Source organism: Bombina bombina, chromosome 1 (genome assembly GCF_027579735.1).
Source record: "Bombina bombina isolate aBomBom1 chromosome 1, aBomBom1.pri, whole genome shotgun sequence".
Lineage (NCBI taxonomy): Eukaryota > Metazoa > Chordata > Amphibia > Anura > Bombinatoridae > Bombina > Bombina bombina.
The window spans coordinates 469,595,977-469,612,380 of NC_069499.1; the positions used below are offsets into that span (position 1 = coordinate 469,595,977).

At 36.5% G+C, this 16,404-nt stretch overlaps 1 protein-coding gene across 4 annotated transcripts; it reads left to right on the forward strand.

The window, feature by feature from the left end:
- Nucleotides 1-1,216: 1,216 nt before the first annotated feature.
- On the forward strand, nt 1,217-13,057 carry HNRNPA3 (heterogeneous nuclear ribonucleoprotein A3). 4 transcript variants are annotated; one of them, XM_053698488.1, is made up of 12 exons: nt 1,217-1,346; nt 1,950-1,973; nt 7,317-7,439; nt 7,527-7,673; nt 7,753-7,963; nt 9,057-9,146; nt 9,248-9,340; nt 10,478-10,567; nt 10,731-10,901; nt 12,254-12,376; nt 12,460-12,537; nt 12,626-13,057. In XM_053698488.1, the coding sequence occupies exons 1-11, from the start codon at nt 1,326-1,328 to the stop codon at nt 12,525-12,527; spliced, it is 1,161 nt and encodes a 386-aa protein (XP_053554463.1). In that variant the 5' UTR covers nt 1,217-1,325; the 3' UTR covers nt 12,528-12,537; nt 12,626-13,057. The 4 variants fall into 4 exon arrangements, with proteins under 4 accessions (XP_053554463.1, XP_053554464.1, XP_053554465.1 ...); XM_053698489.1 differs by lacking the exon at nt 10,478-10,567; XM_053698490.1 differs by lacking the exon at nt 9,248-9,340.
- Nucleotides 13,058-16,404: the final 3,347 nt, after the last annotated feature.

The following is a 16,404-nucleotide window of genomic DNA, read 5'->3' on the forward strand; positions in this document are numbered from 1 at the left end:
TCTTAAAGGGACACTGAAACCAATTTTTTTATTTTGTGATTCAGATAGAGCATACTATTTTAAGCAACTTTCTAATTTACTCCTATTATCAAATTTTCCCAATTTTACTCCTATTATCAACCTGGGTTGTCCTTGCTGATTGGACAGCACCAATAAACAAGTGCTGTCCATGGTTCTGAACCAAAAATTTGCTGGCTCCTTAGCTTAGATGCCTTCTTTTTCAAATAAAGATAGCAAGAGATGAAGAAAAATTGAAAATAGGAGTAAAATAGAAAGTTGATTAAAATTGCATGCTCTATCTGAATCATGAAAGAAAAAAAAATGGGTTCAGTGTCCCTTTAATAAATAATTTCAAAGTTATTACAAGATGGAGGGGAGCTACCCTACATATATTCATAGCGAAATCAGTGGCCCAATGGCCATTAACTCTTTGTAAACATCAGTTACTTATTCAAAATTGTCTGATGACCGCTGCTTCATAAATACGGACTGTCTCTTGTGAGAACCTGCAGTCGTAGGCAGGCAAAGGGGTGGATAAATCGACCCCTTACCCTTTGTTTTTAGTTTGTTTACACGATTGTATAAAGACAATTCATCTCTGTGTAACCACATTATATGAATAAGAATTTTATTTAAATAAAACCTATATTTTTATTTTAATATCAATTTATAGCTGTCTGGCAAAAAATAATCTGAATAAGAAACCAAATTGCATGAATAAGAAACAGCTTGAATAAGAAACCAACTTATTTATCGTAGTCTCTCAAATGTAAACTACATTTAAAGCAGAATTTGAAAAACTTTCTGACAAAAAAAAGTCTGATTTTGATTGGGAACATTGTTTTGGAACGTCATTAACTGCTGTTGACGATAAAACGTTTAAGAAATGTTTTAAGTGCTCAGATATATTAGTGTGTGTGTGGTGGGGGGGGGGGGTATACCGCAAGAAAATATTTTTTTTAGTACATGCCATTTTACTAGATTGACAAGCCTATAGCATATTTCCTTACTATATTGTGTGACACTTTAAGACTACAGGTGTATATGTGGGTGTGGGTGTAAATAAATTAATATATATTATTGGTACATTATTTTGAATGAACAAAAATACTTGTATAAACCGTCTAATTACAAACAAAATGGCGCCACCTAGATGACGCGCTCAAAAAAATTGCAAAAACCGGAACTTAACGTTTGGTGGGAGGAGCTTTTACAAAGAAAGGCGGGCGGAGTTAACGCACTAGAGCGTCCTTCCTTGACGTGATTGCGAGCGCGCTTTCTCCCTTTTTCTGTAGTGGTGGACGTGAGCGAACTAGTGGAGAACGATGCCCCGTGGAGGAATGGACGTGAGTAATTTGAATGTTTCTGGTTGCGCTTGAATTTGTTTATAGTTATTGCATAGGGCATGGCTGTTTTTATCTTGTGTATAGATATATATTTTTTTCCCCAATTCCCGCGTATACGTTCCGGCAAGCAAATGTATTCCCCGTTTGGTTGGCCTATAAAGCCGTTCTAATAAAGGGATTTAAATATATTTATGTCTATAGATAGAAGCGGTAGTATACAAGGTTGTGTGCCTCTTAAATTTGTTTATAATGGAGACCACGAGGCTTATTCGCCAGCTACACGGCTAAGGCCTGCAAATGGCCGCCAACAGGAAGCGAGGCGGGCAGTAGGGAAAATGGGAGCTGCATCCATGTTTGGCCTGTAATCGTTATGTAAAGATAACATGCTGCATTGGATTTACATTTTACGTTTGATATTTGACCTGTATGGCTATTTTCGTTTATCGGTTCTTTCAAATTACCATTATGTGGCCCTTAATTATGTCGCCGCCTAGGCTCTGGTTAAAAACGCATGCTTTTTTAGTTTCCCATGAACGAATGAATATATATATATATATTTCCCACCTGCATTTTATAATATGAAAATGTTTTGCGTTTCTTTAGGAATCATGGACTTCAGAAGAACAGGTACCTATATTTCACTTTTGTTAAGTGGTGTTACTTTATACACAGTGGGTTAAACTAAAGACTTGTTATACTGAATAAAGAGCAGCAGTAAAACTGTACGTTAAAGGGCATGCTTAATTGAAGGGACACTATACCCAAACATTTTCTTTCATGATTAAGGTAGAGAATACAATTTTAAAGGGACATGAAACCCAATTTTTTTTTCTTTCAAAATTTAGAAAGAGTACAATTTTAATCAACTTTCTAATTTACTTCTGTTACTTAATTGTCTTAATATACTTTGGTGAAAAGCATATCTAGATATGCTCAGTGGCTGCTGATTGTTTGCTGCACATAGATGCCTTGTGTGATTGGCTCACACATGGGAATTGCTATTTCTTCAGCTAACAATATCTAAGGAATGAAGCAAATTAGATAATACAAGTAAATGGGAATGTTTAAAATGGTATTCTCTACTTGAATCTTTTTTTTTTTGCGGTTTAGTGTCCCTTTAAACAACATTCCAATTTACTTCTATTACCTAATTTGCTTCATTCTTTAGATATACTTTAATGAAGAAATAGCAATGCACACAGTGAACCAATCACAGGAGGCATCTATGTGCAGTTAACAATCAGCAGCTACTAAGCATATCTATATGCTTTTCAGCAAAGAATATCAAGAGAATGAAGCAAAATAGATAATAGAAATAAATTAGAAAGTCGTTTATAATGGTATGCTCTTTCTAAATCATGTATAAAAAAAATTGGTGGGTTTCATGTCCCTTTAAGATAAGCAAATGTAAAATACTTGTGCTTTGTCTTCACGTGTATACCAGGGCTTAGAAAATCCCTTAAAATTAGAATCTTTACATATATTTAAGGGACGCTGAACCCACATTTTTTTTTGTGAATCAGAGCATGCAACCATCTAATTTACTACTATTACATTTTCTTCATTCTCTTGGTATCTTTATTTACAAAGCAAAAATGTAAGTTTAGATGCTGGGCCATTTTTGGTCAACAACCTGGGTTCTTGCTGATTGGTGGATAAATTCACACAAACAAGTGCTGTCCAGGGTTCTGAGCCAAAAATTGTCTGGCACATTAGCTTAGGTGCCTTTTTCAAATAAATATAGCAAGAGAACAAAAAAATAGGAGTAAATTAGAAAGTTGCTTACAATTGCATGCTCTATCTGAATCATGAAATAAAAGTTGGGTTCAGTGTCACTATTATAAGCAAACAGTGCCCTGCTATAATTAAAAATATAATTATTTAATCTATTAAAAAATAAAAAAGGCACACATGATACAGAATATAAACAGTCTGACTTGTTTCGGCTGACAACAGCCTTAATCGTAGACTTAATCATTACACATTTCTGTGCAGCTTAAAGTGATGGTAAAGTTCCGTTAATCGCTATCAAGTATTGCATTAATTGATTAAAATCAATAAGTTTCATTTATCGTTTTTAATAAATGTGGGTTTCAATCAAGTTATAACCTTTATAAAGGCAATTTCTGAACCTCATATACTCAACCCATTATATTTTTTTTCTACCTGTCGATCACGTTTTTTACTAAACCAATTGAAATTTAGGCCATTATGCGGCTGCCACTCCGCGTCATCCGCCCCTTCAAGCAACTGCGCATGCGCTATTTCATTTCTCACGGCATGCCGCCCGTGTAATGCATGCTAATTACAGGTAGGAATCCCTTACTATTTCATCGGCATCTTGTAAAAGATACCGACAAGCGCTTCACTTTACTACTGCGCATTATAAGTAAGAAATTGCAAAACTTCTATTTCCACGCATGCGCAAAAACATTTTTTTTTGGAGCGAGCAGATGGCTGCGGCGTAGGAGTGGGTGGGACCACTCTGTAGTATAAGTAGATATCGGAGCAGGAAGTGTAAGATGCGAAGAGTGGTAAGGGAAAAAGTTTTAAACATTGCGATTTATTGTCAATTTACAAGCTTTGAAAACTTAGCCACTAAGCTTACAAAGTGACAGACAAACTAGTTTGTGTACATAATCTGATAAAATTTACCATCACTTTAAATACACTCCCTCACAATCTAATTGGTACAAAATTCAGCCTGTTCATCTCATTGCAGAAAGTAAAAAAAAAAATTCTGCCTCTGGGGCTAGCCTTCAATAGTGCATTGTTGCTCCTTCAACAAAGGATAAAAAGATAATGGAGCAAAACTGATAAGTAAACTGGAAAGTTGTTTAAAACTGTTCGGTCTTAAACACAAGAAAATTGTGGGTTCAATGTCCCTTTATCATTTAGCAATTTTATGTCCCTGCAATTGACTATTAAAGTGATTGTAAACTTTAAATGGACAGTATACACCAATTTCTATAGAACTGCATGTAATAGAAACTTCTATAAAGAATATGGACAAATACCAATCTAAAAATAGAGTACAAAACCTTTTTAAAAACTTAGAAGTTTTTAAGTTATCACTGTTGATGACTGGGACATTCAGTGAAAAGAGCTGGGCAAAGAATTAGCTCACACCCCTCCCCCAATTTAATGCATATGAAAAGTTGATTAACTTAAACAGGTGTCTGTAAACGTGTACAGTTATGCTCATAAGTTTACATACCCTGACAGAATTTGATTTCTTGGCCATTTTTCATAGAAGATAAATGTTTCTTTCACTCATGGTTGGTGTTTGGCTGAAGCCATTTATTAATCAACTGTTTACTTTTTTTTTTAAATCGTAACAACAAACTACCCAAATAACCCTGATCAAAAGTTTTACATACCTCAGTTCTTAATACAGTGTATTGCCCCCTATCAATGACAGCTTGAAGTCTTTTGTGGTATTTGTGGATGAGGCGCTTTATCTTCTCAGATGGTAAAGCTGTATATTCCTGACACAAAGCCTCCAGTTCCTATAAATTCTTGGGCTGTCTTGCATGAACTGCATGCTTGAGATCTCCCCAGAGTGGCTCAATGATATTGAGGTCAGGAGACTGCGATGGTCACTCCAGAACCTTCACTTTATTCTGCTGTGGCCTTGTGTTTAGGATCATTGTCATGTTGGAATGTCAAAGTATGTCCCATGCGTAGCTTCCATGCTGATGAATGCAAATCTTCCTACAGTATTTTTTTGATAGAAACATAGAATTTGACGGTAGATAAGAACCAAAAAGGCCCATCAAGTCTACCTATATTACTTGTTACTTTTTCCTTAGGATAGCCTTATGCATGTCCAAGGCATTTTTAAATTCTTTTACAGTGTTTATTCCATAACTCCACCACCCTTTCTGGAAAAAAAATACTTCCTCAAATTTCTCCTGAATCTGCTACCCTCTAACTTTAGATTGCGACCACTTGTTTTGGCTTTTTTTGTGTGAAAAATGCTTTCAGCTTCTATTTTATTTAGTCCCTTCATATATTTGAAGGTTTCTAATATCAGTATGATAACATACTGCATTCATCTTGCTATCAATTCTGACCAAATTTCCTGTGCCTTTGTAGCTAAAACATCAGCGATCTACCTCCGTGTTTCACAGTAGGAATGGGATACCTTTCATCATAGGCATTGGCTCCTCCAAATGTAGTGTTTATGGTTGTGGACAAAGATCAATTTTGGTCTCATCACTCCAAATGACTTTGTGCCAGAAGGTTTGAGGCTTGTCTCTGTGCTGTTTGGCATATTGTAAGCGGTATACTTTGTGGCATTTGCATAGTAATGGCTTCTGGTGACTCGACCATACAGCCCATCTTAAAGTGCCTCCCTATTCATCTTGAAACAGCCGCATCACATGTTTTCAGAGAGTCCTGTATTTCACCTGAAGTTATTTGTGGGTTTTTCTTTGCATCCCGAACAATTTCCCTGGCAGTTGTGGCTGAAATTATAGTTGGTCTACCTGACCGTGGTTTTGGTTTCAACATAACCCCTCATTTTCCACTTCTTGTTTAGAGCTTGAATACTGCTGATTGGCATTCTCAATCCCTTGGATATCTTTTTATATCCCTTTCCTGTTTTATATAGTTCAACTACCTTTTCCCTTAGATCCTTTGACAATTCGTTTGCTTTCCCCATGACTCAGAATCCAGAAATGTCAGTGCAGCACTGGATGAAAGATACAAGGGTATTTTAGGAGTTCAGAAACTCATTGACCTTTTATACACACTAATTACAAGTAAATAGCTCACAGGTGAGGATGGTTACCCTTTTAAAAGCAAATCAAATACCTTTTTGTCAACTTGTGTGCATGTTATCAGGCCAAAATCACCAGGGTATGTAAACTTTTGATCAGGGTCATTTGGATAGTTTATTTTTTTTTATGATTTAAAAAGGGTAAACAGTTGATAATAAATAGCTTCAGCCAAACACTAACCATGAGTGAAAAGTTTTTGTTTTATCATTCATATTCTCTGAGAAATGGCCAAGAAATCATAAATTCTGCCAGGGTATGTAAACTTATGAGCACAACTGTATATACACCTAACACTGTGGGGCTTGGTTAGGAGTCTGGGAATCACAATGTTAAGAAAAAATAAGCAACACTACATTGTCAAACACTCCCAGATTGGCCATATAAACAGATCTACAAAACATTTATGCAAAAGAAAATCTAGTGTACACCCCTTTAACCCATGTCATATATAACATTATTTATAAAACTAGGGACAATTTAATTAATTAAAATATTTAATGACACCTGTGCAAAATATCTACCATTTAGTGACAGTAAACATCGCAGCGGTGCACCGCCTGCAACTCATACTAAAATTATTTTTTAGATGACGAATCTGGCTTCATCTAATTGTGTGCCCCCCAAGCTAGACTCCAAAGGGAGCACACACTTGGTTGAAGCCGGATTCATCATCTAAGACGGAAATAAAATATGAAATGCGGACGGAGGAACGTCTCAATGTTTTCCATCACTTAATGGTAAGTATTTTCCAAAGGAAGAGTCATTAAATATTTTAATAAAGTGCCCCTGGTTTTATAAATCTTGTATACTGTGGGTGAAAGTAAAGTTTACAATCACTAAGACTGTCTGTCAAACAATTTCTCTTTTTTTGACATCTCATTACAACTTGCCAACACCATTTGCATGTGTTTTTTAGTTTATAAAGGTTCTTTATTGTGCAATATTGAAGGCAATATATTGCCTTAGCTGCCAGCTTACATTTATTTTTTGCAATTAAGATTCACATTGAGGTAAAACGATGAAATTCCATAGCTAATTCACCCCAATTCTGATTTTCACTTTTCTGTCTGGCTCTTGGAATTGCTTTAGATGATATACTGTGCCAAGGTTTGTTTGTTTTTTTTTCCCCAACTTTTTTTACTCTGTGAAAGTGTACTCTAATATATGAAATTTGTTTTCCCTGTAGGGACATGATCCCAAAGAACCTGAACAGCTGAGGAAGCTGTTTATTGGTGGCTTAAGCTTTGAGACAACAGATGACAGCTTGAGGGAACACTTTGAACAATGGGGAAAACTGACAGATTGTGTAGTAAGTTTCTTGTCTTTAATGTTGGCATGCATATCACGGTTCTTGTTAACCCATGTGACTATTAATTTATATTTTATTTTCTCATAGGTTATGAGAGATCCACAGACAAAGCGCTCCAGGGGGTTTGGTTTTGTGACCTATTCTTGTGTGGAGGAAGTAGATGCAGCTATGTGTGCCAGGCCTCACAAGGTTGATGGTCGGGTGGTAGAGCCAAAAAGAGCAGTTTCCAGAGAAGTAAGGAATTCTACAAATTCTCATGATTTATCTTTTCGGATCACTTTTTACATAATTAATCAATTTATTGTTAAACTAGGATTCTGTCAGGCCTGGTGCACATTTGACCGTTAAGAAAATATTTGTTGGTGGAATAAAAGAAGACACTGAAGAATATCATTTACGAGATTACTTTGAGTCTTATGGAAAAATTGAAACCATTGAAGTTATGGAAGACCGTCAGAGTGGAAAAAAGAGGGGCTTTGCATTTGTTACTTTTGATGACCATGACACTGTTGATAAAATTGTTGGTAAGCATAACAAATCTTAAGCGTTGGCAGATCCAGACACTCTTTAAAATACATTTTAAGTTTTTTGAAATAGACTTGGTTTTGATAATAAATTGTGTGGGGGGAAGGCATATTACTTTCTGTCATTCTCTGCTGACTATGGCCCTTAGAGCATGCAATTGAGAGATGACTTAAGTATTAGCTTGCTCTGCAGGTTCCAAGTGACACATCTACTGTTGGTTTAACCACCTTGCGTGGGGTTTAAACACACTTGGGGACGATTTTAATCTTAAAATTACATGCTCTAATGAACATGTAACTTTCACTGATATATGGCACTTTAGTTGACAGTCAAATGAAATTGATTCAGATACAACATGCACTTTAACCTTTTAAGGACATATGACGGAATTTTTCCGTCATAAAACAATAGAGCAAACTGAAAGCTGTGTCCTTAAAGGGTTAAACTTTACTTTGTTTTGGTTCCTTTGAGTAAATCTATGTAGGCTAAAATGAGTGCTTGTGTCTATGGCAGAAATGTTATACATTGTTTCAATAAACTGCTGTCTAATGGACATGTACACATGCACACTCCTAAGCTCCTCTTGGAATACCTTAAAGTATTCTGAGAGCCTTAAAGGGATATGAAACACAAATTTTGTGATTCAGACTGCATGCCATTTAAAAGGTTGCAAGTTTTATTCTATTAAATTTGCTTAATTCCCATAATCTGTATTGATGATACCTAGGTAGGCATCTAGTGCTCTTCCAAATGGAAAACATTCTTGCAAAACTGCTCCAGACATGGGCCGGCTCCTAATCAGAAGTACCTGCTTTTAAACATAATAGTGGAAGTATAGTGTTTAAAATCACATGCTCTGTTTCTACACCACAGTCCTCCAGTACCACCAACAGGCCAGGTTTTTATTATAGCTGAACTAGAGCACAATTGAAATAAGCTGTGTGAGATGGTTACTGATCAGCTGATTATTTCACCTGGGCACCAGTTCAGCTGTAATGAAAACCTGACCTGTTGCGGGTACTTGGGAGTTGCTTTTCTCCAGCTTTTGTCTCTTGTCAGTTCTGTTAAATTAAACTTTTCTCCCCTTCTCAGTTCAGAAATATCATACTATAAATGGACACAACTGTGAGGTTAAAAAGGCACTTTCAAAGCAGGAAATGCAAACTGCAAGTTCCCAGAGAGGTGAGTATATATTTTGTTCCATTTAATATATTTTAATTTTTTTTTTTTTTGGATTTTTCTCATTTTAACACCCCCCATTTAAATGTTCTCTTTACGATTAGGTCGTGGAGGCGGAAGTAATTTTATGGGCAGAGGTGGAAACTATGGAAGTGGTGGAGGAAACTTTGCCAGAGGTGGTGGATTTGGTAGCAGAGGTAGTTTCACTTTCTTTAAACCAGTATAAGGAGGCATTGGCCATTCAAATGGGTTTGGCAACTGTTCCCACCAAAATAGTCTATAATTTTAGAAATTTGCTTTAGTTGATTTGATTCTGATGAATCTCATTAATTTGGGCTAAAAGTTATTTATATATATTTTATATATTTTTTTAATATTTCTTTCCTCCAACTTAAGAAATAGATCCTTTTAGTCTGCAGGTACCAAGGCTAGCCATAATGTTTGGCAGTTATCAGCTAAAGTTAGGGAAAAGTTTAGTCCAAGTCTTTAATTTATGAAAAAATGTCAAAGTATATTTAAAGGGACATTCTACTTGTGTTTTTGTTTTTAAGATGGAGAACACCTTTACTACAAATTCCCCAGCTTTGCACAAACAATTTTATATTAATATACTTTGTAACCTTTTAAAGATCTGCCAGTTTTTAAGCACCCTGCAGCCTCCTTATCTCAGTTTTTTTATTGGGTTTTTACTGCTACACTTGTTCATATGTGCCATATAGATAAAATTGTGCTGACTCCTGTGGAGTTATGCATGCAGTAGCACTAATTGGCTAAAATGCAAGTTTGTAAAGTATTACTGAGGTAATGAGGCAGTCTGAAACAAGGGAATTGTAGAGGTAAAGTATATTAATATAACTTGGTTATGCAAAATTGGGGAATAGTGAATACATTTATCTATTATAAACCATAACAAGTAGACTGTCCCTTTAAAGTTGCTTCATTACATGTTCATGCTCTAATTAGTTAGTGAAGGGTTCCTAGTCTAAAAATTACATGCTTACACCCCTTCAAAGGGTTACGCACACGGTAGAAATAAATCAGGATCTTCAGCACCTCTGCTCGTCCCAAGCAAAAAATGCTGGAGCTCATCAGTCAGCAACACTAGTTTAAACTGCAGAATGACAGTTTCTGCTTGGGACCTGTAGTCCTCTGGCTCCCAATAGTTACTTCTGTGTTTAACCCCATTGCTTGATTAAACAGTAGTGCAGAGATGCTAGTCTAAAAAGTACATCTAACAATTTAGAACATGACGGTTTTTTTTTTTTACTACTTTGGCCCTTTTTTAAAGAGCTACTTAAAGGGACTGAAGGCTGTAATTTTTTTTTTTTCCTAAGGAGGCGGTGGTGGTGGCGGAGGCGGCGGCTATGGTGGTGGCAGAGGTGGTTATGGTGGCGGTGATGGATACAATGGTTTTGGTGGAGATGGTGAGTGTGCGCTCAGATGTAACACTTGTAAATATTGCTAATCAACCAAATACTCCTTTTTACACTTACAAAATGTACAATTTATGAATATTTGGGTGAATAGGTTTACCAAGAATGTAACTGGAAACTTCTAACCTTTTTTTTTTTTCCCATTTCTTCCTAGGTGGTAACTATGGTGGTGGTAGTAGTGGTCCTGGGTATGGTGGTAGAGGTTATGGTGGCAGTCCAGGCTATGGAAACCAAGGTGGAGGATATGGTGGTGGTGGCAGCGGCGGCGTAAGTGGTACCGGTGGTGGATACGACGGCTACAGCGAAGGAGGAAATTTTGGAGGCAGTAAGTGCTGTTAATATCTTTTTTACTTTAGTTAATGGTTAAACCCTGCCTTAATATCCCTAGTACTTTTTAATATTTCTAAAACTAGCAAGCTCTGGTCTCAGATTGGCTATTCTTATAATTTGGTTTTAAAGGACTAGTAAACAGTAGATTTGCATAATCCATAAATGCATGATGAAGGCAATGTAATGGCACTTTCTAAAAAATCTGACATTCAGGCTAATAAGTTGTCCATTTCTACTCCTGTTTCGTGTGACTGCCATCAACAAATCACAAATGCATATCTATATTCTGTGAATTCTTGCACATGCCCAGTAGGTGCTGTAAATATAAAGACTGCACATTTTGTCAATGGAAGTAAAACTGGAAAGTTGCCTAAAAATTGCATACTCTATCTGAATCATGATTTTAATTTTGTCTTGAGGTTCCCTTTTTAAATAGACATACCCAATTTCTTCAGCTCACAAATGCTGTGTGGTTATTTTTCAGCTGCGGGGGATTCTGCTGAACAGCAGTGCTGAAGTCATGCTTTTGCTTTACTGTGATCTTATGAAATTTCACTAAAATCTCTTGAGATTTAATAGTAAACTTAGTAAGCAAATAAAATAACTTTGCCTGCACATGCCAGATGCATGCTCCCTTGCAAGTCCTGGGACTAGACTCCTGATAGGCTGCTTAAAGGGACATGGAACTCCAAATTTTTCTTCAATGATTCTTAGCATGTTTTAATTATTTACTTTCTTTGCTCTCTTGGTATTTGTTGAAAAGAATGTATGTTAAGGAGCTGGCACATTTCTGGAGCACTATATGGCAGCGGTTTTGCAAGGATTTTATATTTTTTTTAATCCATTTTGCAAGTGATAAATAAAGCTTGGGATATAGTAGTTTTCCAATATTTTGTTATAGAACAATGAACTGGCCAAAAACTCCCCTCAATAGAAAATGTGGTTTGTAGGATCAGGTCAATATCTCTCCTTAACCACTTGGTAACTGATACCCGTATCCAACATCTCCTTACATAACATTCCCACCATGTGGCTTCTGAGGAAATTGAGGTAAACTTTATACATGTTTTGTTTCTGGTTTGAATAAAGCGGTTTGTAGTTCTTGATTGACAATCCTCTTAAACTAATCCAGTTTTAAGTGCTTGCCTTGCAAAGTATTAGTCTGACCTTGGTATCAAACCTTGGTATCAAAAGGCCCCCCCAACAGGCCAGGTTTTCAGTAATACCATGTTTGAAAACGGGTAAAATAACAGTTTACTAACCAGCTGATTATTTCACCTGTTCTCCTATCCATTAATAGTAGTAAACATTCCTGTCCCTTAAGTCTTTCCATCTCTTATTTTTCAGGTAACTATAATGAATTTGGGAACTATGGTGGGCAGCAACAATCAAGTTATGGCCCAATGAAAGGAGGACAAAGTTTTAGCGGAAGAAGCACAGGAAGCAGTGGTGGCAGCGGCCCCTATGGTGGTGTGTAACGTTTTTGTGTGTACTTAGAATTGCTGTGCTCTTGGTTGTACATGTTAAATGTTTAGATATATGCATTTCCTTAGGTGGCTATGGATCTGGTGGTGGTGGTGGTGGAGGTGGTGGCAGCAGCTACGGAAGCAGAAGGTTTTAAGACACAAAAGGTAATGCATATTAGATGTCATGTCAGTGCAAAAACCATACTGGTTGAAGATTCAACTGATTAACAATTTTCTTGTCATCATTCAACAGGCTACAGTTCTTAGCAAGAGAGCGAGGAGTTGTCAGGAAAGCTGCAGGTTACTTTGAGACAGTCGTCCATGTGCATTAGAGGAACTGTAAAATCTACCACAGGAGGAACGATGATCCATAGTCAGAAAAGTTACTGCAGCTTAAACAGAATACATTTCTTGTTCAGGACTGTCTTAGCCACAGTTTGCAAGTGCAGCTGATAATTAATGCAATGTAGTGTTGATTTAGATGTACATTCCTGAGGTCTTTTTATCTGTTGTAGTTTTGTCTCCATTTACCTATTACATCAGGTATCTTCCCTGTAAATTTGTGCTAGTGGTACCAGGAATAAAGAATTAAGGACTTTTTAACTTTTAAACTTGTGTAGTTCAGTATTTTCACACTTGCCAGAGCATAGTTATGCTCAAAATAAACGTGCTTTTTTATTTTTAAGATTTTTAGTGTCAGCTTTATTTTTCAAATGTAGCTTGTGTGGATTTCTTTCCATATACAAGGTTGTGTATAATTTTTTTTTTTTTTTTTTTTACCTCATCATACTGAGGTATTCATTACTGGGTTTGCAGACCCTTTATGATTAAGATGGTCCAGCCTCCACTTACCCCAAAATAGTTCTCCAGCCTCTGAAGTGTCTGGCAGGCAGCTTTTTAAAATATGTCTATCCAAACCTCTTCTAGATAAAATCATAATGACCTTTAACTTTAAAGACAGGATCTATAATTTGGATCATGACATACAAAGTAGAAACTAACAATCTTATTAACCTGCTCCAGTTTTCATAGCGTGAACTTGCACCAGTATTTGTTTTTTTTCTTAAAATGGGTTTGTCTCCTTGTCTTGCTGACTACCGCTATCAGAACTGCACTTATCTTGAGTGGTATTTTGTACCATTAACCATTCTTTGAACAAAAATCATGTTCCTCTGCCAATGTATGACCACTTAGACACTAATTTCCCTTTTTAAGTTACATGTTCCTGGCCACTTGAACTTGAGTTTGATTTAATTAGGGATGTGCTTAGTTCAGTGAATGCTTGAAATCTTTTAATGCATAGTTATATGCTTATCTTGCTGGAATGCCCCATCTGTGTGATTTCTGCTAATAAATTGTTATATCTGTGAACCTTCCTTATGTCTGCTAAAATTACAACTTGTATTTCTCCAAGCTAAGGTTTGATATGCTGTATTTTCAAATGTATAGTTAGATCGGTCTCTAAAGGCTGGACAATTTAACAAGCTGCAAACAATGATGGTGCAGTGTTAAAAATTAGTCTGCTCCTGAATTTTTTTTAAACTTGTGCTACCTCTTAAAGGGACACTGAACCCAAATTTTCTTTCGTGATTCAGATAGAGCATGCAACTTTCTAATTTACTAGTAATTTTTCTTCGTTCACTTGCTATCTTTATTTGAAAAATGCATCTAAGCTTTTTTTTGGTTCAGGCCTCTGGACAGTGCTGTGTTTTTTTTTTTTTTTTTTTTAAATTGGTGGATAAATTTATCCACCAATCATTAAGAATAAACCAGGTTATTCACCAAAAATGGGCTGGCATCTTAACTTACATTCTTGCATTTCAAATACCAAGAGAATGAAGAAAATATGACAATAGGAGTAAATTAGAAAGTTGCTTAAAATTGCATGCTCTCTGAATCACAAAACTGAAAAATTTGGGTTCAGTGTCCCTTTAATAAGAAGCTTTGACATGTTTCTAGGGCTATTCACTTGATTACAATGTATTCAGACCTCTACTATACTTCAATTTATAGGTTAGTAAGATAGAAGCAAAAAACCCTTGTTCTTTCTGGCTAAAAAATTCCAAACCTGGAAGAACTGGTTGTGAAAACCTGTTGCAGACTTTGATTTGAGCAATGCTTCTGTTTTTGATGTGATAAATTAATTCCTTATGTAAGATTAAAGGTAGGCATGTGCATTCGGTTTTGGATGCGGAACAAGGTGTTTTCTTGTGGGATTTGTCTTTTCGGAACTTGATTCTTGTGAAATTGCAAATCCAGATTTTAGTCTTGCACTTTCACAAGAAAAGCTACTTGGGTCACCACGTTGGGCATTTCTAAAGGGACAGACAAGTGGATGATTTAACTTACGCATTGTGTAGGTGAAGTTAATACATTTAATATTGCAAATCATCCCTTTTTTAATTGCACCTCTAGCATTCAACAATGGTGTAGTCTACTTAACCTGGAGTGTGGTTTCCAAAGCAGACTGTACTGAGTGCTGTCCTGATTTAATTGGCTTCCCTGTTGAAGTAGATGTGTTGCCGATTTACTTTAAATCCCTGCTGCTGATCTTGGTATAAAGTGATAGTAAATCCAAGCGTTTAAAAACTAGAATTTACCATCTCTAAAGAATAAACCGGACTTTCAGTGACAAGTTTTCAAAAAAGGTAAAGTCACTGTACTGCGGCTCCTGGCTAAACACTTCACTTAAGTCCAGTTTATTTTTTTATTGATAGTAAATCCTAATGTTTGAAATCAAGCAATGGACTTAGTCATGGTAAATAAGTATTTAGAGTATCTAGACTGAATTCCCCCCCTTTGGTGTTTACCAAAATGCTTTTCTTTTACAAGATATGACGAATCCACAGATTTCATCCTTATGGGATTACACCTCCTGGTCAGCAGGAGGAGGCAAAGAGCACCACAACAGAGCTGTGTATATAGCTCCTCCCACCCCAGTCATTCTCTTTGCCTGTGTTAGTGATAGGAAGAGGTGAAGTGTTTAGATTCTTCAATCATGGTTTTTTTTTTTTTTTTTTTTAAATGGTGCCAAAGTGTACTCTTTGACTACCGGCAGCTTCTGGAAGAACCAATTATGCTGGGAACTGGTGAGGTGTTACACTCACTGCGCCTCCCCTATTGGTGCTGCCTGGATATGGACTTAGTGAATTTGCCTAAGACCCTTCCTTATTCACAGGACCTCTGGAGGAAATAGCAGACCTCTTGACACTGTGGGTAATTTCATGATCTTACTTACCATGGAGGTAGGTGCAGTCTCTTTATTTCTGGGGCTTAAGGCAGATACTCAGAACTGACTGTGCTCTGTTATTGTGTTTTGGGGGTTAAGGACTCTGGTAAGGGTCTCCCTGTACAGTATGTTTGGATGTCATTAGGTACCAGAATGACAACCCACACATAGTTTATTTTGCCAAACAGCCCGGCACACTTTAGCCAGAAGCGCTGGGAGATAATATGCTTCTCCGATGTAGAGTACAATAGCGGGCATATTTCTGTTACATAGAAACAGATTTGCAAATAGTGTTTTTGGCTGACGCTGGGGCTATTACATTGCGGTACATGGCGGGCAAAACTGAGTTAAAGGGACAGTCTACACCAGAATTGTTGTTGTTTTAAAAGATAATCCCTTGTTTACCCATTCCCTAGTTTTGCATAACCAACAGTTACATTTTATATATTTGTTACCTCTTGTATCTAAGCCTAGCAGACTGCCCCTTTGTTCTTTTGACAGACTTGCAGTTTAGCCAGTCAGTGATGGCTCCCAGGTAACTTCACGAGCACAGTGTTATCTATATGAAAAACATGAACTAACACCCTCTAGTGGCGCAAAACCTGTTAAAATACATTCTTAAGAGGTGGCCTTCAAGGTCTAAGAAATTAGCATATGAACCTCCTAAGATGAGCTTTCAACTAAGAATACCAAGAGAACAAAGAAATTGGTGATAAGAAAAAATTGGAAAATTGTTTAAAATTACATGCCCTATCAATCATGAAAGCTTTTTTTTTTTGGACTAGACTGTCCCTTTAAAATTA

Excerpts from the sequence above, each read along its gene's own strand:
- HNRNPA3 (XM_053698488.1), top strand. The coding sequence starts at position 1,326 with ATGCCCCGTGGAGGAATGGAC. Across the intron at positions 1,347-1,949 it reads TGCCCCGTGGAGGAATGGAC|GAATCATGGACTTCAGAAGA; the intron begins GTGAGTAATTTG and ends GCGTTTCTTTAG. Across the intron at positions 7,440-7,526 it reads GAAAACTGACAGATTGTGTA|GTTATGAGAGATCCACAGAC; the intron begins GTAAGTTTCTTG and ends ATTTTCTCATAG.